Source organism: Pyrenophora tritici-repentis, chromosome 1, assembly GCF_003171515.1.
Source record: "Pyrenophora tritici-repentis strain M4 chromosome 1, whole genome shotgun sequence".
NCBI classification, from domain to species: domain Eukaryota; kingdom Fungi; phylum Ascomycota; class Dothideomycetes; order Pleosporales; family Pleosporaceae; genus Pyrenophora; species Pyrenophora tritici-repentis.
The window spans coordinates 6,648,140-6,675,981 of NC_089390.1; the positions used below are offsets into that span (position 1 = coordinate 6,648,140).

Below are 27,842 nucleotides of genomic sequence, written 5' to 3' on the forward strand. Positions count from 1 at the left end.
TCGTGAAAAGGACTCCCGCCATTTGAAGCCGTTTTCCTACAATATTCTAGTATTTCGTGGCTTGCGCCTTTGATCGATGCAGTACAGTAACTGCTTTTTAGAGAGAGAAACGAAAAAGTAACAAGAGGCAAGGTGAACTTTGGTGGAGCAGCTAATGGCTCCTCACGAGGCTGAGCACCAGCTGGCTCATTCAAATCTCTTTTTGACGCTTGATACTTGATGAGGCTCCTTGCGAGGCTCTCTTTTTTTTTTCCCTTTTGGGATGATTGTAGAGCTTTAGCACGGTCTCTCTCATCCTTCTGGCGTTGGCGTTCAGCTGCCTTCTCGGCTCTCTCCTTCTCCCTTACCTCCTTGAGTCTCTCTCTCTCCACACGCTTCTGCTCGAGCTCAACTTGACGCTGCAGTTGAGCCTCCTCACGCTGCTTCTTGGCATGTGCTTTTTGGAGTTTCTCCTCTATCTCATCTCGCTCCCGTACTGCTTCTCTAGCTCGAGCCTCACGCAACTTGCGAGACCAGAAGACAGAGCCACCGTGATACTCCTGGCGCTGCTGAAGGTCAAGGACTTTACTCTTCTTCTTATGCTTCTGCTTGTGCTGAAGAGCCTCCTTTAAGCCCTCATTCTTATGCTTTAAAAGCTCATTCTGTACAGAGAGATGGTGAACGCTTAAACGCAGCTTTTTAAACTCCGTTTGTTGGGTATCCTTCACAGCAGCTCGGACTAACTGATTAAGCTTTCTCCAATCATTGTTAGAGAGCCCTGATAATGAGCTTCTCTCAGCTTCTGGTGTGCTGGTAAATCTACGAAGGATAACGTTAGCATCTATTGGCCAGATCCTAGTAGCTTCGAAGGCCTTCAATATAAGGTTATCCACGAAGGAGGATCTCCAGGCGCTCCAGAAGAGCGGGAAAAAGTCTCCTTTCTTAATTGGAACGAGGCCTTGAGCCTTATGTAGATAGTTGGTGAGCTCGTTAGAGTAGGCTTGAGAGAGTGGCTTGAACAGCACTACATCTAGCGGCTGGAGCGTATGAGTCGAATGGGGAGGAAGGATTATAAGGAAGATCCTATGGCGATCGCAGTACTTAATAAACTCCATCGTGAGGTGAGATCCATGGCCATTAAGGATAAGCAATCTCTATCTACCTAATCGTTGCTTTGTACAGCGATCAAACACCTGCTCAAGCTAAGCTAGGCCTACGTTATCGTTTGACTAGCCTGTTAGAGATGATGAGATAAAGACCTTATGCTCTCCTACCTTAATATCCTCTACCTAACTTGATCGTATAGCTCCTTTTGCAGCTGCGTAGATGATGGCTGGAGGTAATGAGCTCTCATCGGTGCAGCAGCAGGCCAGGAGTGTCAGAAACTCGCGTGATCTATCCTGGAGAGATGCTCTAACCTCTTTCTTATCCCATTAGCGTTTGCTAAAGATCCTCTTGCTTCTACCTATTAAGCCAATTAAGAAGCCCTTCTCATCCATATTGTATATATCTCGAGCCTCAAGGTGGTATTCAGTGATCTTTCGATGCAGTAGCTCGAAGTAGAGACGGTATTTCGACTCAGAATCAGCCAGGTGGCGCGTACGATCTATGGCGGTGGTCTACTTTGAGATAAGATGGATCTCGTGTCGGTTGATGAAGCGAGTAACCCAGCTCTCGCTGAGCTGCTGATGGGCTACTTCAGATGAGAAATTCTTAATCATCTGTAGTCCTGCTAAGTAGATACTGGATAGTGTATACAAGAGTGAGTAAAGAAGGGAGGGGGGTTAGTTTTGGGTAAGATGGTAATCTAGTTATATCATCATACCAAAAACGGCTTCCTACACCGATTCAAAGAATCCTACATGCCACAAATGCCCCCAAACATAGCAGCTTAAACATCCTCCTTAGAGACCGCTAACTTCCTCATCTTCTCCACCAACCCACCCTCATCATCATCCCTATTCCCCTTCCCATCCCCATCAACCTCCTCCTCCTCAACCACCCCACCATAAAATCCCACGCTCCTACACCCTCCCTCCTCATCAAACCGCACCCCCGCCACCTCTCCCGCAACCCACACTGCAGTCCTCGCATGCAGACTCATCTCCACCCTCTCCGCACCCCTATATCCGCCATCCACCCTACTCTCCCCCTTGGCCAGCGCCTGAAAAACGACTAATTGGTCTCTCATCCACTCATCCGCACAGCCGCCATGTTCGATTTCCGCGAGTAGGTCCGACGAGACTTTTGCTATCATGGCGGGGATGTGTGAGAAGGAGGAGGAAGAGGGGACGCGACGGTCATACAACCAGTCGCGGCCTAGTTTTATGCCAGAGGACATTTTGGCTACGAGGAGAATATAGAAACGTTTCTCGTGGTGGGAGTCTTGGAAGGATATTTCGATATTTGGGGTTTGTTCAGTGTCGAAGAAATGGGATCCACGCTTCTCGAACATGAGGCCTAGTTCATCGCGGAAATTCTGTTCGCTGGATGCTGGAGCGAGTATCGTTGCTTTTATGGAGATGATGGCGCCGCGGGTGGTGAGGTCGAAGGCAGGGAGAGGGGCTTGGAGGGGGGTGATGGTGAAGGTCACGCTGCCGAGTACGGGGGCACCTTGGGACCAGCCGCGGGAGTGGAGCTGGGTTGAGATGGGTGGAATGCCAATGAGTTTGAGCATGGGAAGCAGGACTTGGGTTGTGTAGTCTATGGACGGCGAATTTGAGACGTTTGTGCCGCCGGTTATTGTGATGTAGACTGGGGAGGAGTGGTAGGAGGAGAAGAGGATATAGGGGAGAATGGCTTGTAAGATGAGGGTTATGCTTCCGGGAGTGGTTTGAGGAATTTGGATGTGTGCTTGAGATTGTGCATTGGGGGTGTGGAGGGCATTGGGGGTGAAAGTTAATTCCTTGCTCTTTAGTTCTGCGCCAATAGTTTGCGCGTTGCTGGCTAAACTGAGCCACTGGACGCTGGTTAGGTGTTGGGCTTTGAGGCCGCCGCCGCCGTGACGCTTGCCGCGGATGGACGTGATGGCGATGGCCTTTTTAGTGAGGGCTGAGAGACCGATGGCTATGCGGAGGAGTTGGCCGCCACCTTCGAGCGTGGTCCCATCCAGATGGATTGGGGAGGGGGCTGATGACATGGTAGTAAATAGTCCTACGGTCCTATAATAGATGGTTGGTAGTATTTCCCGAAACATGCGCAAAACTACAGCTCTTGTAAATAAAACGCAGGACAAGTGCGATGACTCCAATCGCGTGAGTAAGGATGACTCAATCGCATACCCGTCATCGCTGTGGCTGTGTTGGATATCGCATACTGTCTGACTCTATTCCGAAAAATTGATCTATATGGAATGGCATGGCATATAACAGTTGTTTGTCTATTGCATGTGTTGTGTCGTATTAACTAGTGCATTGGTCAGAGAGGGGAAACAAGTGTCGGCACCGCAAGAGCAATGTGCTGCGGCAACCCCCGAATTGATGACGTCGTGCATTGCAAACATAACCAAACACAAACGACGTTTGACAGTAATTGACACCGCGCAAGGCTCAAAGCGTGTTGAAGTTACGCCTTCTCCGGAGTATCCTAAGGTGTCGGAATTGCCGCGGCACGTGTCGGCGCCAGATTAACGCGGCGTTTCTGTCGTCATCAGCGAAGCCGAACTTTTGATCACATCTCCGACGTCGTCTTCTCTCGCGCCAACCCACCTCTCGCCATGTCGAATGACTCAATAACGGCCCAATCGACCCTTGGAACCCGGTAGCCGTCGTCGTCTACCTTTTTTAAGCCATGCGCACGCCGCTGGCTTTCTCCGGAAAGGCCTGGCATGGGCCGGGAAACGGAGCTCTGTTTTCCCAAATACTGTCGCGCATCTCGACGATTACTCCAGCGACATCGAGATCGTTCGCTTCAAGTCCGATATCCAAGCCCTCGTTATATAGAGGGTCGCCAAATACCGCCGCAGCATATATTTTCCCCCCGCCGTCAATACTCGGATCCGCAACTGCGGGCACTATCCGCCACCATGGCATACAACAATCAATTCGAATGTTCACCGTGTCGCGGTTATTGGCCGAGGTTACTAGCAATACAAAACCTTTAAGACAGCGCAAGTCTTACAGGGATGAGATCAAGGAAAAGGGCATTGTGGACGTGGAAGAGCACGATGGCGAGGCCGAGGCCGAGGAACAAGGCTTCGCAAAGTCGGAAAAGGCAACACAAGCAAAACAAGTCAACCTAAGTGCGAAGCTCAGTAAGGATGGCTCGGGCTCGGGAGGCACACCGGGTGGTATGAAGGAAATTTGGAGGTTGATCAAGATCGCCCGTCCCGAATTGGGGACGCTCTCTTGGGCATTCCTATTCTTGATTATCGGATCTGGTATCTCTCTATCTGTACCCTTCTCAATTGGTAAAATCCTGGACGCCGCAACTTCGACCGAGAATACCGACGGACTGCTCTTCGGAATGACCCCCGCTGTCTTCTACTTCGCTCTAGCCGGTGTCCTGACAACAGGCGCTGCTTTCAACTTTGGTCGTATCATCATTTTACGAATCGTCGGAGAGCGTATCGTTGCACGTCTACGATCGCAGCTGTACCGCAAAACCTTTGTCCAAAACGCCGAGTTCTTTGACGCAAACAGGGTTGGAGACCTCATCTCCCGCCTTGGTTCCGATACTATTATTGTTGGAAAGAGCATTACACAGAACTTGTCGGATGGGCTGCGTGCGCTAGTCAGCGGTGCAGCTGGTTTCGCCATGATGGGTTTCGTCAGTCTCAAGCTTACCGGTATTCTCGCTTTGATCGCTCCACCTGTAGCACTCGTCGCCTTCTTCTCGGGTCGATCTTTACGGAACCTCAGTCGAAAGATTCAAAAGAACCTGGGAACCCTGACCAAGATCGCTGAAGAGCGATTGGGCAACGTCAGGACCAGTCAAGCCTTTGCTGGTGAGGTTCAAGAAGCGTCGCGTTATAATCGTCAGATCAAGAGGATATTCGCCCTAGGAAAGAAAGAAGCTGTAGTAGCTGCCACTTTCTACGGCAGTACAGGACTCATGGGTAACTTGACAATCATTTCTATCCTTTACGTTGGTAGCAACATGGTTAAGAACGGTGTCATCTCTATTGGTGAGCTTTCATCGTTCTTGATGTACACCGTTTACGCCGGTTCAAGTATGGTTGGTTTGTCTGGTTTCTACGGTGAAATGATGAAGGGCGTCGGAGCTGCCAGTCGTCTCTTTGAGCTTCAAGATCGCAATCCGACTATCTCGCCGACCAAGGGTCTACCAGTCAAGTCGGCACGCGGCCCAATTGAGTTCAAGAACGTATCCTTCAGCTATCCCACCAGACCAGCTGTTACGATTTTCAAGGACCTGAACTTCAAGATCGAACAGGGTACCAATGTCGCTATTGTAGCCCCTAGCGGAGCTGGAAAGTCTACAGTCGCCAGCCTGCTTTTGCGCTTCTACGTTCCGAACACAGGTACCATTACGATTGATGGGAGAGATATTACCACCTTGAACGCGAAGCAATTGAGGAGAAAGATCGGTTATGTCGGTCAGGAGCCTGTGTTGTTCTCCGGAACCATCGCAGAAAACATCGCATATGGTGTACCCAACGCCACTCGCGCCGAGATAGTGGCTGCTGCGCGAAAGGCTAACTGCCAGTTCATCAGCGACTTCGTAAGTATCAGCTTCTGTATAGGTAGTATGTCGCTAACGAGTGTAGCCCGACGGCCTTGAGACCCACGCTGGTGCACGGGGTACACAACTCTCCGGTGGACAAAAGCAACGCATTGCTATTGCACGAGCACTGATCAAAAAGCCCGATATTCTCATCCTCGACGAAGCTACCAGTGCCCTTGACGCAGAGTCCGAGACTCTTGTCAACCAAGCTCTGAATAAGCTTCTCCAGGAAAACAACACTACTATTAGCATTGCCCATCGTCTGTCGACCATCAAGCGCTCCGATCGCATCATTTGCATCGACTCTGATGGCAGAGTAGCCGAGGAAGGCACCTACGAGCAGCTCAGCTCCAACCCAGAGGGCGCCTTCAACAAGCTTATGGAGTGGCAAATGAGCGGAGGCGATGTTCCTGCAAAGGATGTCAAGGCGCCGCAGCCCACTGATGAGGAGGACATCCAACGAGAGCTCGATGAAGAGAAGGACGAGGTTGCGGCCCGCAATCGTGGCTAGATAAACGCCGATATTTTTTACTTGTTATACCAGAAAAGTCGTATTGGCGATATAGGGCGGGCTTCCGTGCCTTAACGAACGGAGCTACTGGATACTGTGTATGCAACCCCACTGTTACCAGATAGCGGCTGAGTCCAGCATATGTTTGGTATAGAACCATGCTGCGTTTCCAAACCAGCAATATCTCATGTTAGAATGGATGTGTGGTGGCATGGAATGTTCATAGAACAATCCGCTGAAGGTATGAGCTTGAACTCTCAGTCGGCTTGCCGTAGCTAGTTACGGCATCACACAGCATTGAAACTCTGTATTTTATCCAAGGGTCAGGCGCTTTGCAAGCGTTTAACACCCATAATCGAATGTTCTTCCCCCCTCAACAATGTTCTTTGTCCCAATTATACAAGATGGAAGCCACGCCATACGTAGTGGTTACAATCATGACATAATGACAACTAAGCCTAAACAACACATGCAAAGCATCGCGATGAACGCGATGGTGACGTCATGCGTCTAGAACCTCACGCACTCTATGCTGACGCTGCATAGCATAACAAGCAAACCTCATATCTATATTACCTTCCCCGCTCCCCAAAAGCCTACAGCTGATTCATAAAATACTCAATGCTTAAAACCATATCTTGCCTCCTGCAATTGAGCTCCAAACGCCTAGCATTTCCACTCCGCAGCTTCAGCAGCAGCACTGGTAGATTAGCAGCAGCAAACCCGAAAATGGACGCGTACAAGAAAGTCGGAAACAGGGAAGATGCACCACCAAAGCACGAAATGGTACACTTCGCAGGTCTCCTGAGTGAAAAGAGGAGTTTTGGAGATTTCAGAACAGTCCTACACACCGGGCTATACAGTGCGTTGCCCTCCATCCCCTTCCCTTTCCCTTACGACTCTAACACCCACCCCCCAGGCCAGCTCGTAGCCATGGAAATCCCACCTCACGGCGAAATCGGCGACGAAGTCCACACGGTCGATCAAATCCTGCTCTTCACATCGGGCCGCGGCCTGGCCACCGTCGCGGGAAAAAACCAACAAGTAAAAGCCGGCGACGTTGTTGTTGTGCCGGCGGGGACGCAGCACCAATTTGTGACTCAGGGCGAGGAGCCGCTCGAGTTGATTACCGTGTATAGCCCCGCGGAGCATCTGCCGAGTAGCGTGCATAAGACTAAGGAGGAGGGGGATAAGGCTGAGGAAGATGGGGTTGATGAGGCGCCTGAGTGGGCGGGGAGGGGGAAGAGTGAGAATGAGAAGGATGGTTTGGTTAAGGAGAGTGGAAAGTATGAATGAGCAGAGTTGGGTTGATGTCGGGTTTGGATGGAAGTGATGTCAGTGAAGTGGTTGAAATAGTTTCAGACAATCCGATACGTGTGACCCGAAGCTTTTGTTCTTCTTAGGGTATCAAGGACGAGTACGGGACTTTACGTGTGGTTTTACCTTTTGATATATACTGTCAAGATAGATACTTGCAATTACTCCATGACGCCAGCTCTATGTAAGTTCAATGCCATGAATTTAATGTACTAGGCTTGGTTCGATACGCATGAGAAACCGTAGTTTGTCATATTTCCTTCCGTGGACCATGTCAACATGGAAACCCCCTCTATCTACAAAGCCAGTCACTTTTTACATCTCAATTGGATTCTTCTTCTTCCGCCACCCTCCACATTTCTTCCACGCCTTCCCAACCCACCGCTCCTTAACCATCTTCAAAACAACATACGCCAAAAACCTATACACGACTGCGCATATACCAAGCGCCATGAGATTCATCTCCGGGTTCTTGTCCAAGTTGTACAGATCAAGCACTTGCTCCCCGGTCTGTATGGGACACTGTCCATTGATCCTCTGCCAGTCCTCGCATGTGAATTTCAAACCACGCAGCGTAAACGGCGCCATATTGCCAATCGCCCACCTCACAGGCGAGAGATGGTTCCACGCCTGCAAGAACGGGGGTACATCGAGCGACAAGACACCGCCCATGATCTGCGCGACGCTGAGGAAGACGGCCATGCAGTTTACGGAAAATCCGGTATGCGTGAAGAAGGTGTTGAATGCAATACCGAGACTTTCACCGCAGCTGGTGATGCAGAAGGCGTTGAAGCTGATGATGAAATACGTTTGTACATTGCGTTCTAGGCCGACGGCGAAGACAGCGAGTACGGAGAAGATGAGGCAGCTTATTATTTCAAAGGGCGTGGTGAGGGAGATGTAGGTGAGGAAGAAAGCGTCGACGCCGTAGATACCGTCATCATAGTCGCGGTAGAAGACGTCGCGGTCGATGGGGTAGATAGAGACATTGTTAAGCACTGTTTCGAGTCAGTCAGTACATCTGGAAATAACACGTCTTCAGGCATAAACTTACTGCCAACAAAGTACAAAGGCGCGATTTCTACCAAGAAACCCATCCTGTTCTGGATGGAGAAATAATCCGTCTTGAGCGGTGAAAAGTAGAGTGCGAGAACGAGTCCTAAGCCTACTACTTGCATAATACGCGCAATGAGGATCTCGGGCTGGCGGAACATGTTCTTGATCGCACGCCGGATTAGGATGGAATAAGCTGTAGCAAAGGACGATGGTTCGCGTGCCATACTTCCTAGCTCTGCAGGCGTAGTAATTGAGCCAGTGCGCGCGATGGGGAACCGATCCGCATTCCATGACTCAATTAGACTGCGGACTTTTTGTCTACTGATCCTCTCGCGGGCTGCATGCTGGAGATCAACGGTGATGAGGTCGAGGGCGAAGTCAGCGGGGTTAACGTGTCGTGGACATTCGTGGCCCAGACTGGCGAAATGGGGTAGCATGTCCTTGGCTGGGCCGGCGTAGACGGGGTGGCCGCCGCGAGCGAGAAGTAGAATGTTGCCAAAGTGACTGAAGAGGTCGCTTCGTGGCTGGTGGATTGTGATGATGAGCGTGCGGCCTTCTTGTGCTAAACCGCGCAGCACATCCATTATAGACAGCGCTGTGAAGGCATCGAGTCCTGACAGCGGCTCGTCGAGGAGGAGTACGCGTGGTTCGGTGAGGATCTGGACGGCGATGGTGACGCGACGTTTCTCGCCACCGCTGATGCCCTTGATGATATCGTTTCCGATGAGATTGTCTGCACAGTCTTTGAGACCCATCTTCAGGAGAACCTCCTCAGCTTTCTGGGTCTTCTGTTCCTTCGTCATCCATTTTGGTAGACGTAGGCCGGCTGCGTAGCGGAGCGTTTCGCGTACTGTTAGGGATGCGAGAAGGGCGTCATCATCTTGAGTAACATAACAAGAAATTGAATGTACGACTTCTCGCGCGGGTATCAACCCGTTGTAGGTCATAGAACCAAATAGCTTGTACCGCGTCCATGTGTCGTCTTTGAGCCGCATTGCCATGCTGTTGAGCAGTGATGTTTTTCCAGAACCCGAAGGCCCCATGATTACATTCAAGGATCCAGGTTGGAAGTCCGCAGTGAGCGGCTTGAGGATAGGCTTCGTCCATCGTTTCCGCAACGACCGCTTTTCCACGTCCATCGCATACCCATTCAAGCGAATGTCGATGGTCCTAACGTTTTCGGCAGGTCGCTCGCTCATCTTCTCCTTGCCAGCAGAAGCGTCCACAGTCGATGGCCTGGCACGCGCCATTGCGATTTCTGCGTTCCAGAATTTCAGCAGCAGACCAGCGCCAATGTAGAAGGTAATGGCGAAACCGAGAAGCGCCATAATGGGCCTCCAGATCCAATTCTTCGGGAAGCCCAGAGACTGCATGATGAAATCTCCATCGTACTCTTTGCAAGCAAGGTTTGATCGTCCACCCTCGTACGGACAGTCGTAGAACGCACCAGTGAACTCATTGGCACAAAGAGCCCCGAAAGCGTAAAAGACGTACGCAATCCACTTGGTCCATCTAACGTAAATTGGTATTGTGTTCGACTGGATGAAGTAGCCACAAGCCATCGACTGCAGGGTATACCCCAGATTAGCAACCAGACTGGCGCCGGCAAAGTTTCTTGAGACTGCAACGCATAGCATAGCATAGGCAACAGCGATATAATGATGCAACAATATGATGCTGAAGAAAGTGAGAAACTGGGCTCCGTCTGCACGAAAGCCACAGAAGAAATAGTAGATTAGTGAGAAAACCAGAGGGACTGGGATATCTTCAATGAGGATTCGAGCCAGTCTCCTGGAGATGAGAAATGCTGGTATGCTGACAACACCCTGTCGCGCTTCTTCGTCAAAAAGTTGGATGTCGGTGGTCAGTCGGTATGTCTCGTAGAGAAGGATCAGGTAGCCTTGGAGCGCAGCTGCGTTGTACAGTGCTCCTTGTCGGGATCGTATGCCAGAGAGTGAGCCGTCGAGCTGTAGGAAGATCCATCCTGTGATAACTGCCATGCTAACGGCCTCAAAAAGACTACCAAACATGCCTGATGTGGTCAGTATCTAGTTCAACTACGGTCGTATTTGTCTTACCCATAGGATCGCGAATCGTCACAGTCCAAGTTCGCACAGTGAGCACCCGGGTCTGCTGTATGAATGAGGTATGGTTGGCCCGCCTTTCCTTTCTTTGGGACTTGGTGAGAGCGGTACTCGGAGCCCTTGAACCATCCTTCTCATTGAAGCCGCTTTGGGGATTTGCTCTCCAAGCTTCGATCACCCGACCGACGCGTTGTTGAGCAGCCATTTCTGCCTCCGCACTCCGATTGTCGACACTGACGACGTCGATTAAGTACTCTGCTGGATTTGTGAAGGGCGGCATCTCATGCCCGAGTTTTGCGAAGTATGGCAGGCACTCTTTCGCGTTACCGGCATACGCGGGCTTTCCTCTCGATAGGAGAATGACATTGTCAAAAAGGTCCCAAATCTCCGAGCGTGGCTGGTGAATTGTGACTATGATTGTTCTCCCTTGCCTAGCTAGGGTTTGCAATGTTTTAACCACCTGGAAGGCACTCGTAGAGTCCAGACCACTAGTTGGTTCGTCCAGCCAAAGGAGAGAAGGGTTCGACAGCAATTGGACGCCAATACTCGTTCTCCGCTTCTCTCCTCCAGAACACCCTTTATGCTCGTTGTTTCCGATCCTCGTGTCTGCTGCCTCTTTCAACCCCAATTCCAAGATGACGTCTTCAACCAACTGCTTCTTCTCCTTCGCGCTGACAGTTGATGGAAGTCGGAGTTGCGCAGCATATGTCAAAGTTTCTCTAACAGTGAGAGTGTGCAACAGGATATCCTGTTGTATAACATACGCGGTTCGCACTTGTGATCCATCTTCGCTTCCATTGAACAATGTCCGACCCGATGTGATGAGCCGATTGTTGCTTTGGATGCGACCGCTCATAGAATTCAGCAAGGATGTTTTCCCACTGCCACTTCCTCCTATGATGGCGGTAAGACTCCCGGCTGGCATATCTGCACATATGTCATTGAGTATAGTTTTGACATGGCTGTGGCTGGGTGGCGTTTTTTGCTTTGAGAATATCCGCGATAGCGCATTTGGCGATTCATCAACAGATACTGAGAGATGTTCGAGTCGGACAGCCACAGGGTCTACTTCGCGTAGGGAAAGGCCGTGATCGTCGTTTGTTGATATGTTCGTGGAGCCGCGGTGGAGTGGCGCTGCACGTGTCGCCTCCTCTTCTCTAGGTTCCGGGTTGGGCGACGCCTCCACTTGCAATTCCTCATTCTTACTCGGGTCTTTTACATCCGTCTCACTCTTTGCTAGCGGCCCCATGGTGAGCGTCTGCAGCTTCAACCTTAACAGCACATAATCAACAAGGAAAGCGCGAAGCAGTAAGAGACGGAAAGTTACCCACCAGCTGAACGCGCCTAGATCCTTTCACCCGCCACCGCAGGATATTCGGCTAGTACTAATATGTCGATGTTTAAAACAAGCAATCACTATACAGGGTGACCTAGTCTTTGTTGGACTATCGAACATGTACATTGCTTATCTTTTCATCTTTTAAAGTTTATGATTTCAGCGGTTTTAGAGACAAAAAGAATATGGTAGCTTTCTTTTACTGATCTCGAGTGTCAATCTGCTATTAGGCTATGGTTATATTAGCTCTATGGACGACACGGACTGCAACCCAGTAACTGCTTGCCTCGGTTGCGAACCGAAGTGCATGTGGGGCTTGGCCAGGTGCCCGAATCGTGCAAGTCTCAAGTTGGTGTAGACACTGGCATCCCAACAAAAGATCAGAAAGACGTCTGGACTCTAATGAAACTGCAGTTCACATGATACTACGCAGTTTACTTTAGCAGCCTTGTAGTGGCTTCAACTCAATTAAACCGTTGAATGCCGTTGAAAATCCAAACTTTCTGGCAGTGGAACAGGAAGCACGTTCCAGCCACACCATGTACGTTCTGCCCATTCGGGATAGCGCGCACTCCTGCGCAATATCCTGTGCAGCAGACCAGACTCTTTTTCCCATGGCGCACTGTTTCTGAGGCTTTAGTTGTATCAACCCCGGATTGAACGATTCATGAAGTCCGGAAGGGACCGAAACGACAAGAGAAGGTGAAGACAAAGGGTCCAATGTGTCAAAAGCTAGGCATTGGTGATGCATTAGTAATCCGGTGAACAAAGCCTGACACTACCACCTGGGTGTCATAACATACTTGACAGTGTTGGTAAGCGCCTAGTAGGCATGCCTGGCGACTACAGTGGCCTTTTTACACTAGTATGTTTAGTATCTTACGACACCCGGGTGCTACTGTACCTACGGTACCCATCGATGAAGCAACGCAATGAATGAGTGGAGCGATACCGTGCCGCAAACTTGCATCGGGAAGGGGAGTATCCGAAGTCTGCTCGAGCAGCAAGAAGGACATGTGCGACATGATAAGGGCGTCTAAGTACCCGCAAGCAAATTTTACACTGGAGACTCGAAGCAGGCATCTATCAAGTTTCTCCCGAAAAATGTAGGTAATTCCAGCAGCAGGAGAGTAGCTTCATCCACAAGCGCGCATGCGCCTCCATCATGTTGCATCACTAGCGCATGCGCCGCATGGATGCAAGCGAACACAGCCCACCAGCCAGTTCAACTAGCGGGCCCCCCATCTTTCATAAGACACTCCCGTACCATTCTCTGGGCCAGGCCTTCCCTACGAGTATTTCTCGGAACGCACGAACACGCAAGCCATCCCACTTAAGCTTTCGATCATGCACCAACGACATCCGGGCCCCCCCACATGGCTTCCGAGATCTTGTGGCCCTTCCTGGAACGACAACAGTGGGGCGCAACATGGTTTGCCGTCATTCGTTAAGGGAAACCATGGCGGCAGCGGGAGGATTCCAACAAGGTTTTCTCTTGCCTTGATGGGTGGTAATATCCACAATCCACCTCACGCCAAACAGCCTCGGCAGATTTCTTTGGTTTTTGATCGATAAACGGCTGGCTGACTGGCGGCCTCGTCTGGCTTGGCCTATCCCCATCCCCCTGCATTTCAAAAGTCAAGGCGTGCCCCATTTCACCCTTTTCTCCGTGACATTTCATCTCATTGGGTGGGAGATTCATTCCGCTCTCCAGTCAAGGTGATAGCAACGGACATAATAGAGTCCAGTATTTTCACATTGACAACCCAGGTCCCACCAGGTCGATGATTCGCAGCCGGGGAAATTTCCCGATTTTGCGTCCCTCTTGGTTGACGACACGACATAATAAAAGGGCCGAAGAGTACCTGGTCGACGTGTCCCCAGTTTCCTAATCCCGCGACGTTCGTATTTGCGGGTGGAAGGGAGGGACAAACCACGCGGGATGATGTACCGCTGCAGAGGTGACATTCATCCCACCTCGTTGGCCCAATTCGCCACGGCACCAGGAGCCGAACGGAAACGGTTCTAGAAGAGAAAAAAAGATTAAGTTCCCATGGTAGGCTAAACATGTGCATGTTGAAATGCCATGCTGTCTCAAAAGCCACAAGTACCAGCCGCATCTGCGCTGCCTTGGCCGTGCATGACCGATAGTAGATTTTATGCCAACCAGGTATAGGGCCAGGCACACCGGTATCTTGGGGAAGGATCAATATCGTTTCGGCTGCTGGCCTTTGCGCAAGAAGGAGACCCCGAGTTTTGGGTGTGGATGATTGAGAGGGGTCTTGCGGGTCCGATTTCCAGCCTGTCAATGCGATTTCTGACCCCCCTCTCTCCGCCTCCACTTTACGATTGCAATACAGACGAGACTTGAAAGCATAGTTTGATGTGTATAATTCTCAAGGGGTAATGTCTCCGCCTTGGGGGGGGGGTTGTGGCAGTGGGGCTGGTGATGGTCGCACAGTTCCTGTTTTGCGGCTCCTGCTTTTTCTCAATCTTTGCCGGTCAGATATCTCGCACCCATGTCATGATCGGGGTTTGGCGATTCTTGGATTCTCAGGCCCGGGTATCATCCTATACGTGGGTTTTGCACGGCCGACAGGTAATGTACGATATCTTACGCGATTGCAGTTAATTGTCCGCGACAAACTTATCCACACCATGCGTTCCGCCAGCCTCGCTCGCTTGCAGCCAAGCACGCCGGTCAACGAAGGCGCGTCTGAACAAGTGTCACCTGAGCTGGAGGATTGTGTCAGCCCTACACCCTCTTTTCACCGTTGAACAACGGCCAAGCATCGCGTACGGAGACCCCAACCGAAAGCCACGCGACTGCCTAATGCATGGAATGCTGACAGCCGACCATTCATCGTTGTCTTCCATGGGTAATTGATAGCTTGATCACCACATGTTGTGTCATCCACCTGTCAGCTGCAGGTGCGCCCCAATATGCCCTCCAGACCCTGGCCTACAGCCAACCACAAGCAGAACCATAATCGCTCGCATCTAGTTCGCATGGAGAATCAATCACGTTTTCCCACACCGACCACCTAGATGGCCATGGCAAGACGCAAGACGCAAGCAATCGAGGCTTGCGTACGTAGATATGGCCACGCGTTGCCCTGTCCATGGGTTGCCTCGCGGTCTGGATGTGTGAGTTTTGTGGCAACCCTTTTTCACCCAGCAGCCCTGCTTACACCGATGTGAGACACATTTTTCAATAATCCATATCCAAACTTCACGAGCCAATGGGACCCTTTCCATGGCCATTTTCTCATCCTGCGCTTACGCCATCTACTACCTTTATTCATTTCTCAACTACTCGCCTTTGCTTAAAACCGAAATGCCAATATGCTAGCCCTGTCACAAAACCCTATCGTGCATCCTGCTCACAGCATCACAACGCCCGCAGCAAGATCGTGACGAAAAGACCTGGCCTGCCGTACCTACCTATTCATGCTCTTCATGCACGTATGCATGTATGCAGGCACCGTGCGTCCGAGCCCCCAGTCCATGATCGCGGGCTCAGAGGTCTCGACTCTGCGCTGCTTTGCAACGTCTGCACCATAGATCTTATCCCGTGGTATACCGTATGTCCCTCACCATCGGCGCACACAAATAGCCTCATCCAGCCCCCGCGCCACCAAAGCATCTCCCGTCTCGCCCTCAACCTTGGGTATCTCCAGGCTTAGATTGCGGCATACCCACCCCCGTATCGAGCACGCAGTCCCCGCCACGGGCAATAATACGCGATTCGTGGGGCTGAGAAGTGTGAGGAAGGTGTATCGCTCTTTTTTCTGAAATCAAGGGGACAGGGGTCTGTGTGTAACGTTGATAGGTTAGTTTGTGGCTTGCCAAGCGGGAATAAGAAGATTTTGACCCTTTGGAGCGGCCGAGATTGATCAGTAATACACGATTCTTTTTTTAATCTTGTTCACATCGGCAAGGCGTGCTCTCGTTACGACTGCCCATGTGAGAGAACGTGATGGCATGATACCGCATCGGGAGGCTTGGTCCGGGGGAAATCGAGATTGGGGGAAGGAATATTAAGACGGCGCTGCGTTGTGGGGGACGGAACTGGGAAAACTGGGTCACGCGTCGGGGCATTAAATGATTTTTTGTATTCGCCTTGCGGTGATGCTTTCACAATATCTTGACGTCGTTCGTCGTTCGGCATCATCTCTCGTTCGTGGTCGCCGGAATCACCACAGATGGCTTAACGTCAACTCTCGCGCGACTAATTTTCCCTGATTCTACTTTCCTTTCCTGGGTGATATTCGATGCGCAGCATGGGTCTTGTCTACTTACCTATATTGCATGCTGTGTTATGTCACAACGGCTACAGGGTATGTGCAAGGTTCATTAACGGATCGAGATTTCTTTTTCCTTTTCATAAAAGGAAATGCTTGTTATGTGTGACACAGGTAGGGTCTGTCACATCACAGGCCCCTCGAAAAATCTTTAACAAGAAAAAAAGTCTCCGAGATGGTCGTGGCGCTCGATACCCGGGGACATAGTGAATGTTGCGAAGATGATAACAACAAGGATTAATTTTTTTTTCTAGGGGAAAGAAGGAAGGGGGGTCCAATAGTTACACAACGTTTGGAGATCTTTTAGTGCCAGGTACCTGAACGGTCGGCAAAAGCAAATAAAAGATAAGAATGAAGTATCGGGAGCGATGAATCGCTTAACCCGAGTCGCTAAAGGAAAGGATCCTTTGATGTGTAAGATTAAGAAATGTTCCCTGAATAGCAAAGCCAAACAACAACTGAACAAAATGCCCATACCCACCGGATCAAGACCGAACCCCCTCTGTCATAAATCCCATATCCTCCCTTTCAAGTAACACGCGTGGGGGGGTAGAAAAAACGGCCGACATACACACATATCACAGACACATGCAAAGCAAAGATGATCACATACGCGCAAAAGGCCCGACTTAAACGCCCGTTGCCAATCTGCTCTTTCACGTATCATCGCATAGCGGGGGAGAGGTGCGATTCGGGCACCCGGGACACACACAGCCGGCTTCGTCATCTCGCTCTTCTGTCCAGGGAAAGTATACCGGACGCAATCGGATGCGACGGACAAGGTTACCCGCAACCACAAGAAAAGCGGCGCCCCATGTTGTCGTTGGTTCGTTCGCTCGCATGCCCCCTCCCTTGCAGCTTTTGCGCCTTACCCCCCTGCTCTGCTCCGCCTGCACTGAGTCGTGTGTTGTGGTTGGAACGCGCAGCAACACAATCGTCACAACATCCCACGCCAATGCCGATGATGGACCCTAGTTCCCTGGGCAGATCTGCCTTGTGCGCCCTTGTGCGGCCTCTTTCTCGCGTGCGGTGCATTTCTGATTCGAGTGAGCGAGAACAAACGACCAACAAAAAGACGCTCGTGGCTAAGAGTAAAACGTGCGCAAGACGTTGGGAAGAAAGGGACTGGGACATTTCCGCCCCGACTTTCCTGCGGCGTCGCTCAACGGGATTGATTGACTGGAGGGCAGGAGCCTTGATCGCCGGGACAGTCGAGCCGGGTAAATGCACGCTGCTTGTTTGAGCGGTGGCTGCATGTTTTTGTTGTTGTCTGTTTTGCTGTAAGACGCCGTGTTCGTCCTTGCCCACGGTTGTTGCTATCTGCGAGAACAACCAAATTTAAAAACATGTTTCCTTGCTTTACGGCAAGCGGGACAGAGCTGCATTTCCACGCGAACACGCACGCCGCTTTTGATCGGATTGGAGGAACAATACTTGTCGTACAGAGTCTAGACGCTGTCGTGTGGCACAGTGCGTAACGGGGGTTCGTATAATAAACAACAGTAAACAGTAAGCGTAAACTGTGCCTCAGCCGCTATCAGACCGAGGTACTGTCCCAGTACTGTTACCTATCGTGGTTGATTGCGTGCAATTGCGGAGCCGTTCAGAATTAAGTGAACAAGAGTGGAGACGGACATGCCTTCAGGCTTGCATTTCCCGCGCCGCCGTGAACCCTCCCCCCTGCTATGCATACATACGTGTCGTCATCGCAGCCGAAAGAAAAACTATGCCTGCCCGCAGTCGGTCCTAATTCAACAAGTGCTGGGAGGCCATGTGTACGACGATTATGCCTCACCCATCACCCTCGTAGATGCAGGGTTGAGATGCGTAACCTTGCACCGACGCGCATTGTGTCCCCAGAAAAGCCCAGTTGCTTGCCAGCCCATTGCAAGAATAAACCACCTGCAATGACAACATGAGACGAAAAAAAATATACAAGCCCTAGTAAACAAAAACACTAAAGTGAAGAACAAGCCAGAGATGAATAGCACCCTTTTCCAGTAACCATAACTTCCCATAATCCTAACCCAACACAATAACTGTGTTATAGGGGAAAGCTCCCCAACCGAAATATTGTAGCCTGATCATAAGGCCGTAGTGCGTCGTTGCCGGTCCGAGCCTTAGATCCATCCGCCGACCCACCAAAGATTCATGACTCCTTTTTGCGCCCGTTATAACACTGTTTGAATAAGTAGCCTTAATGCCGAGTGTAATGCCGAAGTGGTGCGTTGCGCACTTTCAGCCTCTTGCCGACAGTTTGTACTCGTCATAAGAGCTGTGCACCCAAGACAAGACCCTCTTTGCCGCGACCCCTACCCCGACCCTGATGTGCTCGGCGGCGTCCGACGTGATGACAGGGCGCCCCATACTCAGGCCCAAACGCGAAGGTATTTCGCCATCGTTCTGACTGAGTAATGGAAAGATATCCGAGAAGGTGAGACCATTACATCATGTGGCCAGGAAGTCCCATCCACGCGCATTGATAATTTTTTCCCAATCCCACGAGTCGGGGTCGTTGTTATTCATCTTGACCCATACTTCGTCAACCACCTCTTTTGCGAAGCCGATGTTGCCTAGACCGGTGCAGGCAATGAGACCGCTGAATGCGCGATTGATCTCGACGCGCTGCTCTTCCTCAAATGCGGCGCACCCAATAAGAAACAAGGGTAGTAAAACGTTACTTTGCACCCAGCCTTCTGCGGGTAATTCGTTGATGTATCGAATGCCGTCATCGACTGCACTCTTGATGAAAGGGTGGGGCTTCGAGTCCTTGGTCGTTCGGTAAAGGTAGACCCACGTCGCTTGGCGGTAGAGCATCGAGATTGTGTATAGAGGGGATCCAGGTGTGTGAGGGCATACCCATCCGCGAAGACCAGTGTCGATGGCATGAGCAGAAAGCAAGGCCTCGTAGTCCATGATCGGTTCCTGCTTTTCATCAATACGAGAGCGTATCTTGCGTCGCAGGTTGCTGATCTTCGAGATGAAACCAAAGAGGCCGTCCGATATGCCGATTAGTCCGGCCGTCTCCGGGCTGATCTTAAAAGGAAGGTTGAAGTCATCCATCATGGGAACCTCTGTGCCATCCAGGGAAGTGATCTGACTTGCTATCCAGTGGTAGTAGAAAAATTCGTCAAAGAGGGTCTGGAACTCTGGATTGGATGACTTTTGGTTCATCGCGATCTGCTTTGCGGCGATCATGTGCATACGATACTCGCCCGAAGTGTTGCCGTCGCATATTGAATGCAGAAGATGCAGTAGTATCTGAGCCACGTTAGAGTCCTCATAGACCATTACACCTCCCTCGCCGGCCTTTTGTCGCTCGAGATCGTGCTTGAGAAGCTGTAGTGCTTTGCCTCGGTGGAAGGCCTGTCTGTCCTCGTATTCCTGTGAGGGGCTGACAGAATACATGTGCGAAGCTGACAGGCACAGTACTGAATGCATTAGACCTTCGTGCTGGAGTGCCATGGGTAGCAAAATCTTGGTAAATGGGTTGGTTGCTTTGTCGCCGTGTAAGCTGAGGACGGCGCTGGCTCGGCTAACAAAGTGCTGAAGGAGGTCACGGTCGAGGTCGTTCTCTACGCCTTCCATGAGCGGCGGAAGCTCGAACTTGACGTCGAGACTTCGCTTCCGGGCTGTTGGATTGTTAGCTTGGCCCACATACAAAAAAGCAAACTGGCGGAGCAGAACCACACACCTTCTGCGGCCCGTTCCTTTCCACTCTTCCATATCTCAACGGGCTTGTAACCCTCGCAGTGGATGTTGTTCTTTTGACATGACAAGCCTGATCACCGTTAGCTCTTACTTGATGCGGACAGACGGGGGGCAGAATTACAGAATGGCTTGGTTTCGTCACACTTCTTCTTCCGTTTCCGACATGTCGTGCACCCCGTTTTCGATCGCGCCTTGGCCTGCTTTGCAAGAGTAGTGGGCGAGCGAGGAGGGTGTATCCTGGGCCTGCCACGGGCACGACGTATCCGCACGGGTTCGGTGGGGGAGATGGGCGTATCTTCCGGGGAGGGCTCCTCTTTCACATCGGCCAATTGAAGTTCGGTCTCTTCAAGCTTGGGCACGACCTCGAGCGAAGCCGTCCGTCTCTCTGTCCGCTCTTCAGATTGTGTGTCGGAGGGGTTGAATATGCTGGAGTCGAAGTTGGGAGTGGTAAATGGGGAGTCGCTAGCGGACGACATGGAGGGCTGTGGCGATGAGCTTGTGCTCAAGCGGGTGTGCGCGCCTGGCGGCGAAGGGCCGAAAGAAACGGGCGAGACCATTCGGTCCAGAGTGTGTTTTGTTGTGGAGGACTATTGGAAGGGAGAGGCGCGCATTGAACGAAGTTTCGAGTGTTCAGCGCTTGATGGTGGTACGAAAGAGGTATGCTCCTTTGGCTGTGTCTGAGCTCGGCACGGTCTAATGCAGGAAGTGGCAAGCAGGGGCTATCTTGTACTCCCGCCTGTCAATGCTAAGCAGGACGTGCAAGATGTGGGACGACGCGGAAGCCGTTCCAGCGAAAGTCTTCGAGCGTGTCGCAGAAGGGTCCAAGCGGTCCGCTCCTGATGGCTCGAGTGATCGCACGGTAGGTTGCGTGAGAGCGGGGGAATGCGTCGTTAGCGAGTCGTGGGCGCTGCGGGACGTCCAATAAGATTCGGATCGAACTAACGGCAAAACTGCGTGGTTCCGAGATGAACGGCTGAGCTGAACACAGACACCGCGGAGGCAGGGATAGGCGAAACGACCTGTTTGGTGTGCTGGGTGTTGATGGTGGACAGTGAGTGTGGGAGAGAGAGCCAGTGGATGTCGATGTCAAAAAAAGGCCAAGCAGGAGATGGGCAGCCTAGGGGTGCGGAGAGGGCGATGAAAGGTGTGCGAAGGGATCTGCTCCAACGGGTGGGATTTATCGACTAGGTATTAAAGTGCAGGCCGGGTAGCTTCGCAGCAAGGTTGCGGAGCCAGGTAGAGGCGAGAGGATATAGTGAGTTAAAGTAGCGTTGCAGCAGCAGCACCAATTCGCCTCTAATACTGGTAATGGAGGATAATCCTAGAAGTAATCCACTGGTCCCGCTGTAACCATTATTCTGGGCCGCCGACGACTGAATCCAGTGAGTAGACCGAACGAGGTTGTCGAGCACCGGGCATGCAGAGAACAGTGTTGACGACAGCTTCAGACGTAGCGAGCGCTGCAAGTGGCTTCATTAACAGGAGCCGATGGGGGCGCTAGTTGGTCGGGAGATGGTAAACTTCATGGAGCATTGAAACGTGATGTTGCTAGTGTGTGTGTCGAATGGTGCATGAATCGCTTTCGAGCGGCTTCATATCTTGGGACGCCTGCTAGCCGCTCCGTGCTTCTCGTTGGCTGCCCCGATGGCAGCGTCGAAGCTGGTAGTGGTGATGCAGGTTTTACGGCGGGGAATGCTGCAGGCTGTGCTTGAAGGCTGTATTCTTGCCTCTCTTGTTGCAAGCATCACCCAAACTGTCTTGCCTACACGATTCGCCATGCTTTTGGCCTCCCCGATCTGCTGCTTATGGTCACCATACAAGCTTGAAAACGCCATCAATTCACGGCCGCGCACACAAGTGGTTAGTGAGTATGCGACACTTGAGGCGTCCCTAGTCGACAATCAGCCCCACTTTCAGACGCCCAGGACATGGTGCTACATGTCCGCTATGTCTTGGGTGTGTGACCTGACGACACTACTTCTCCACACTTGCAGTCCGCTCGAATCAGACGCGATAGCGGCCGCTCTAGAGCGTTCTTGAGGGCAACCTGAAAAAGCCGATCATAACATGCCGCGAACCCGACCAGCAAAAGCCACACAAGACAGGGATGGTGAGCCATGGCGATGCTCACCTTGTCAGCCGCCCTGGTAGGTTGAGTGAGCAACGGGCAGACAAAGTTTGTTGTAAGCTCGCATGCACACTCCCCGCAATTTCTACGCCTGTCAGCACGAGGCCAGGGAAACATGACTGTACAGTCAGTAAACTATCCACTGTTTCGGGCTGGTTGGCGAACCATGTACCTGCCTCTACCGATACGCAGGTCCGTCAGGCATAGCGTTTGATTTTGTACTTTTATGCTTTTGTCATTTTCAAGATTGTCAAGCTGGCGCGATGCAATGCCCGTTCCCTGCGTGCTGGAAGATCTGTGGTTACTTTGCGGCCGGAGCGGGACGACGGCGACGGGCACAAAATGGCACGCTCTCAGCACTGGCTCCATACGGGTTTCTGCAGTACCCTGACCTCGGACCCAGCCGAGAGCATTGACAGAGCTTGAGCTTGAGCTGAGCGCGATCACGTCCCGACTCTCCTTGCGCAAACCTTTTGCATTGTGTGTGTGATTAGGCTCATCCTCTAGCAGTCGACGGACACTCGGGCATCATCCCATGCCTCGTTGATGGTGGGAGGAATTTTTGAAGCGTCCGGACCGATTCATATCCGTGAATCAGGCCCAGAAGGCCAATTGCCCAGCATGATTCGGCATACGGTATCATGTCTAGGTTCCGCCGTGTCATCGCGTTGTGGAGCCTGGCGGCCCACAGCAGCGCGATCTTGCCGTTTCCAATTTGAAATAAGTCGTTGTTTTGGGCGCGGGTGACGAGTAGCATGACGTATCATCCCTACCGCAAAGTATTGTGACCGTCCCCAGCATGATCAGATGAAGCTGGGCCAAGGAGACAATCGTGTGTCCCTGCGTATTGATAGCGGCGACGAGCACGGCCGACGCGTATTAGACTGTTCTTGCAGAGCTGGGTAAGGAAAAAGGACGGCCACATGCATCCGAAGGGGGACGATACGAATGACTTGCAGCAACTAGCGGGCTTGTCTTAGCTGCGGGGTCACCTTGGATCGCCAAGGTGTCTCATTCGCCAGCTGTGGCGACGCAGACGAGAGCTGCATATGGCTGCAAATGGCTGCATTGGTAGTAGTCGACGAGCTATCGTTGCTCCAGAGACTTCTGGCGTCTGGCGCAGGGCTGGCTGCAAAGCTAGCATCTGGCAACGTTGTCTCAGGGCGAACCACTGGCGGGCCTAAGAGCCGTCATGACGTCGTTGTCGTGTCTACTACTCAAGTTGCTAACAACTAGTTAATAGGAACTAGTTAATACCAAGTGGGAACTGGGTATATCAGAGCGTGCTGCTGCACGGCCGGGGATGAGGTTTGTTGAATGCGTTGTGCGAGTGCTACATGTTTGCAGCGGGTTGGGTACTTGTGCAGCCGGCCATGTTCCGACGACCCGCCTTGGATGCCAACACCTCATTGTCCCTCGACTGCTGCATGCGACGAAACTGTTCAAGGGTGGTTTTGCCTGGAACAACGTCGTGTGATAGGCACGTCTGGGAGGACCATGCAATCCACCGGCTGTGTTGTTGGCCGTCGATCCCTGTTGTTGTCCGTGGATTGCGAAAGCCGTCGTGCTCTAGCTTTCCCACCAGATGCACGCGCGGATGATCGACTACCTAGGTAAAGAGAAGACATGGCATTGTTGCTGTCATCACACAATCCCAGTAATCAACGTCAGTAATCTGCCTGTGGTGGATTTCGCGACATGTGCTGTCTTCTCCGTGCTGGACGGCTGCGTATGTCCGATGCAGCACCGCGATACTTTACGACTAACTTTATATTACCAAAAAGCCCGAACAAAGAAGATCCGTGAAGCGAGACGATGATCTCTCTAATCACTTTCGGACTGCGGGCTTTTGTTGTGTGCGGCGCTCCGGTGGACTTTTAGGGAGTTAGTGAAGGTATCGGACTAACCTTTCTCCGGCCGAGGTCGCGCTTTGACGCGTCAGGTCACGCTTCCGCATGTTGAGCATCAAAGAAGATGAACACCAAGTAATCAGTATGCACTCCGAGGGTAAGAGTCACCTACACCACAACTAGCAACTGTCGCAATGTTCAACTTCACACCTCTTCTGGGCGCGCAGAGCTCCTCGCCCGCGTCGCAGTCACTATTGGAGTTCGATGGTGGCATACAGATCCTCATAGATGTCGGGTGGGATGAGCAGTTCAACGTAGAGAAACTAAAGGAGATTGAGAGGTAGGTCTTAGTTTGGGCATGGACAATATTGGCTCTTCGCTTTACATGCGCATGCATGATCCTCCGTAGAAGCACTTTATACGTAGAATACAACTAATCCTCACCTCCAGACATGTCCCCACCATCTCCTTCATCCTGCTCACCCACGCAACAACTGCGCATCTCGGCGCCTACGTCCACTGCTGCAAGAACTTTCCTTTATTCACGCGAATACCCGTATACGCTACAAACCCCGTCATATCGCTCGGCCGAACGCTCCTACAGGACCTCTACGAATCCACGCCTCTTGCATCTTCGATAATACCAACTGAAGCTCTCAATGAGTCTGCATACTCATTCTCTTCAGCTCTCAAAGGTGGGAATAACCCAAACATTCTTCTGCAGGCGCCGACATCGCAAGAGATCGCCGACTACTTCGCCCGTATAAACCCTCTGCGGTACTCACAACCACACGAGCCTATTCCATCGCCACACTCGCCTCCTCTCAACGGCCTTACCATTACTGCATACAGTGCTGGACATACATTGGGGGGCTCAATATGGCATATACAACATGGCATGGAGTCGGTCGTCTACGCCGTCGACTGGAACCAAGCTAGAGAGCATGTCCTTTCTGGTGCTGCTTGGCTTGGAGGTCCTGGTACCGGTGGCTCGGAGGTTCTGGAACAGTTGCGCCACCCAACTGCCTTGATCTGCAGTACTAAAAACACAGGTATGGTCAAGAAAGCTAGGTCGCCCAACGAGCGAGACGAGGCTCTTCTTGAGATGATACGAAATACGATCAGCAATGGAGGAACTGTTTTGATTCCTTCGGACTCAAGTGCCCGTATCTTGGAATTGGCATACCTTCTCGAAGATACTTGGGAGCGCGAAGTAACTGAAGGGGATGGTAGCGGTCCACTGAGTACCACAAAACTTTACCTTGCTAGTCGGACAGGAGGAGCGACAATGCGATATGTACGAAGTATGTTGGAGTGGATGGAGGAGGGCATCGTGAAAGAGTTCGAGGCCAGTGCAGCCGACCAGGACCGACGAACCAAAGAAGGGCAAGAGGAGGAGCGAGTAGCCAAGGTCCCGTTCGATTTCCGACACATAACACTTCTGGAGCGCAAGACACGAGTAGCTCGTATGCTTGCGGGTGCTGGACCGCGTGTGATCCTTGCAAGCGACGCAACACTTGAGTGGGGTTTCTCAAAGGATGCTATCCGAAGCTTAGCATCTGACGAGAAGAACCTGGTTATCCTTACAGAGCGATCAGGCGAACTGGGCTCTCAGAAGAAGGGACTTGGCAGGTATCTTTGGGATCTATGGAATCAGCGCAATGCATCGCCGGGAGAAGACGCGCCTTCTACTACCGTGATTGATGCGTCTGGCAACCAGGCTCCGTTAGACACGGTACGAACTGTCGCCCTTCAAGGTGATGAGGTCCCACTCTACCAGCAATTTCTCGCAAGTCAGAGGCAACGGCAGACTACCATGGGCGGTGACAATGCAGCAATGCTTGAAACCTCTGCGGATGTTGTTGACGACCGGTCGTCTACCGAATCAGAGAGTTCGGAGGGTTCAGGGGACGGATATCGAGGCAAAGCTTTGAACGCAACTGTTGCCCTCCAACATGCCCGCAATAAGCTTGGTATGACGGATGCAGAGCTGGGCGTCAATGTGCTCATTCGCCGCAAAAATGTTTACGACTACGAAGTACAGGGGAAGAAGGGCAAGGAGAGGATGTTCCCATTCCAGGCGAAGAAGCGCCGTACAGATGACTTTGGTGATCTTATTCGCCCAGAAGACTTTGCGCGCGCTGAGGAACGGGACAATGCAGCAGGTGAGGCTCTTCGTGGTGATGGCACTAAGAAGGAGAATGCCGTCGGTCTCAAGAGAAGATGGGACGACCTCGTCAACACTGCCGACAACACCAAGGCGACTGCCAACCAAAAAAGGCGAAAAGACCACGAAGGGGGAGAAGGCGAGGAGAGTGAGTCAGACAGCGAACCGGAAGACGGCCCAGACAAGGTCGAAGGCCCAGCCAAAGTCATCATCGAATCTTCAACCCTGGAAATCCGGTGCCGAATCGCTTTTGTCGACTTCTCCGGCCTCCACGACCGCCGCACCATTCAATCACTAATCCCACTCATCCGTCCACGCAAGCTCATCTTCATCGGCGGCGAAGCCAGCGAAACACTCGAGCTGGCAGAAATCAGCCGTCTAGCACTCAACGCAAACAACGACTCGGCCAACGCCATCGACATCTTCACACCCACCATCGGCACCCTTGTAGACGCCAGCGTCGACACAAACGCCTGGACCGTCAAGCTCAGCCGCAACATGGTCCGCAACCTCCGCTGGCAAAACGTCCGTGGCATGGGCGTTGTAGCCATCACCGGCCGTCTTGCAGCCGCAAGACTAGAACCCCACTCCTCCTCCACCACCACGGAAGAGGCTGACACGCCCGCGAAAAAGAAGGCTAGACTAGACGCTCCGGCCATACCCGTCTCCAGCGATAAAAACGACAACACCCCTGTTTTGGATGTCGTGCCTACTAATATGGCTACGGCGGTACGATCAGTGGCTCAGCCGTTTCACGTTGGTGATCTCAGGCTTGCAGATTTGAGACGCCTGATGACGGCGAATGGAATGCAAGCGGAGTATCGGGGTGATGGTATTCTAGTTATCAATGGCAGTGTTGCCGTACGCAAGACAGCGACGGGCCAGATTGAGATTGATGGTGGGGCGTATGGAAACTTGGATCCGAGGAATAATGATGCTGCTACTTTTTTGAGGGTCAGGAGACAGATTTATGAGGGCTTGGCTGTGGTGGCTGGGGGTTAGGTGTGTGGTATGGGTGTAGGAGGGGTTTTCCTGTCTAATCAAGGAATATGATCATTTGATTTGATGTCCCCTTCCAACTTCCCATGAGCTCTTGTGAAATGACAATACTTGATAGTGCCCAGATGAGAATTCTATGGTTGTATGTGAGATGGCTGGCGCATACCACGAGTCGATAGTAAGAAAGACCGAACTAGAACCGTGTATGTATCCGTCAACCGTCACAAGAGGGTGATACAAACAAAACCAAACCAAACTGTCGGACGTCAAACACATTTACCATACCAACCAAATACCAAGAGCTCAAGCTAAGGAGTCAGCCTGTGCCAATGTCATCCATACTGTGTACGACTACCATAGCCAGAAGATCTTGGTCCAGACGCCACCACCATTCACCATGTGTTTTTTATGCTTAGTTGTCATTATTCCATGATTGAGAAATCACAATGTTATGTTCTTCTCATTGGGCTATCTGAAACTACCTAGGTATGATACAAGACCACGAGGATATCATCCCGTCCCATAGAGTCCTACCTACCTGTGCACCCACGACCCTCCCCCCCCCCGCTTTTCCTATGGTATACATAGAGCTCAAAAAAAAGGTTTCGAGGCTGCCTTCATCCGCTCTCGGAAAGTAAACCACGCCTTATCTTTGTTTTCATCGTCCCATTCTTTCACGAACTGAGACTTCCTCCGATCGTCACCAAACCGCGGGTTC

At 51.7% G+C, this 27,842-nt stretch overlaps 6 protein-coding genes across 6 annotated transcripts; 2 read left to right on the top strand and 4 right to left on the bottom strand.

The window, feature by feature from the left end:
* Window positions 1-151: 151 nt before the first annotated feature.
* PtrM4_025950 (uncharacterized protein) lies at window positions 152-1,094 on the bottom strand (the record flags this gene model as incomplete). The annotated part of the gene is made up of 2 exons (XM_066103681.1): window positions 152-158; window positions 217-1,094. 2 exons carry the CDS (start codon window positions 1,092-1,094, stop codon window positions 152-154), a joined length of 885 nt encoding a protein of 294 aa, XP_065965883.1.
* A 909-nt stretch (window positions 1,095-2,003) lies between these two features.
* On the bottom strand, window positions 2,004-3,118 carry PtrM4_025960 (uncharacterized protein; the record flags this gene model as incomplete). The annotated part of the gene is made up of 2 exons (XM_066103682.1): window positions 2,004-2,010; window positions 2,058-3,118. 2 exons carry the CDS (start codon window positions 3,116-3,118, stop codon window positions 2,004-2,006), a joined length of 1,068 nt encoding a protein of 355 aa, XP_065965884.1.
* A 1,151-nt stretch (window positions 3,119-4,269) lies between these two features.
* PtrM4_025970 (MdlB, ABC-type multidrug transport system, ATPase and permease component) lies at window positions 4,270-6,172 on the top strand (the record flags this gene model as incomplete). Its single annotated transcript, XM_001932349.2, has 2 exons — window positions 4,270-5,658; window positions 5,705-6,172. 2 exons carry the CDS (start codon window positions 4,270-4,272, stop codon window positions 6,170-6,172), a joined length of 1,857 nt encoding a protein of 618 aa, XP_001932384.2.
* Window positions 6,173-7,804: 1,632 nt separating this feature from the next.
* Window positions 7,805-11,878, bottom strand: PtrM4_025980 (CcmA, ABC-type multidrug transport system, ATPase component; the record flags this gene model as incomplete). Its single annotated transcript, XM_001932351.2, has 3 exons — window positions 7,805-8,487; window positions 8,544-10,577; window positions 10,624-11,878. 3 exons carry the CDS (start codon window positions 11,876-11,878, stop codon window positions 7,805-7,807), a joined length of 3,972 nt encoding a protein of 1,323 aa, XP_001932386.2.
* A 6,839-nt stretch (window positions 11,879-18,717) lies between these two features.
* PtrM4_025990 (putative c6 transcription factor protein) lies at window positions 18,718-20,537 on the bottom strand (the record flags this gene model as incomplete). The annotated part of the gene is made up of 3 exons (XM_066103683.1): window positions 18,718-19,901; window positions 19,964-20,050; window positions 20,102-20,537. The coding sequence occupies 3 exons, from the start codon at window positions 20,535-20,537 to the stop codon at window positions 18,718-18,720; spliced, it is 1,707 nt and encodes a 568-aa protein (XP_065965885.1).
* A 3,615-nt stretch (window positions 20,538-24,152) lies between these two features.
* PtrM4_026000 (YSH1, exonuclease beta-lactamase fold involved in RNA processing) lies at window positions 24,153-27,127 on the top strand (the record flags this gene model as incomplete). Its single annotated transcript, XM_001932355.1, has 2 exons — window positions 24,153-24,298; window positions 24,409-27,127. 2 exons carry the CDS (start codon window positions 24,153-24,155, stop codon window positions 27,125-27,127), a joined length of 2,865 nt encoding a protein of 954 aa, XP_001932390.1.
* Window positions 27,128-27,842: the final 715 nt, after the last annotated feature.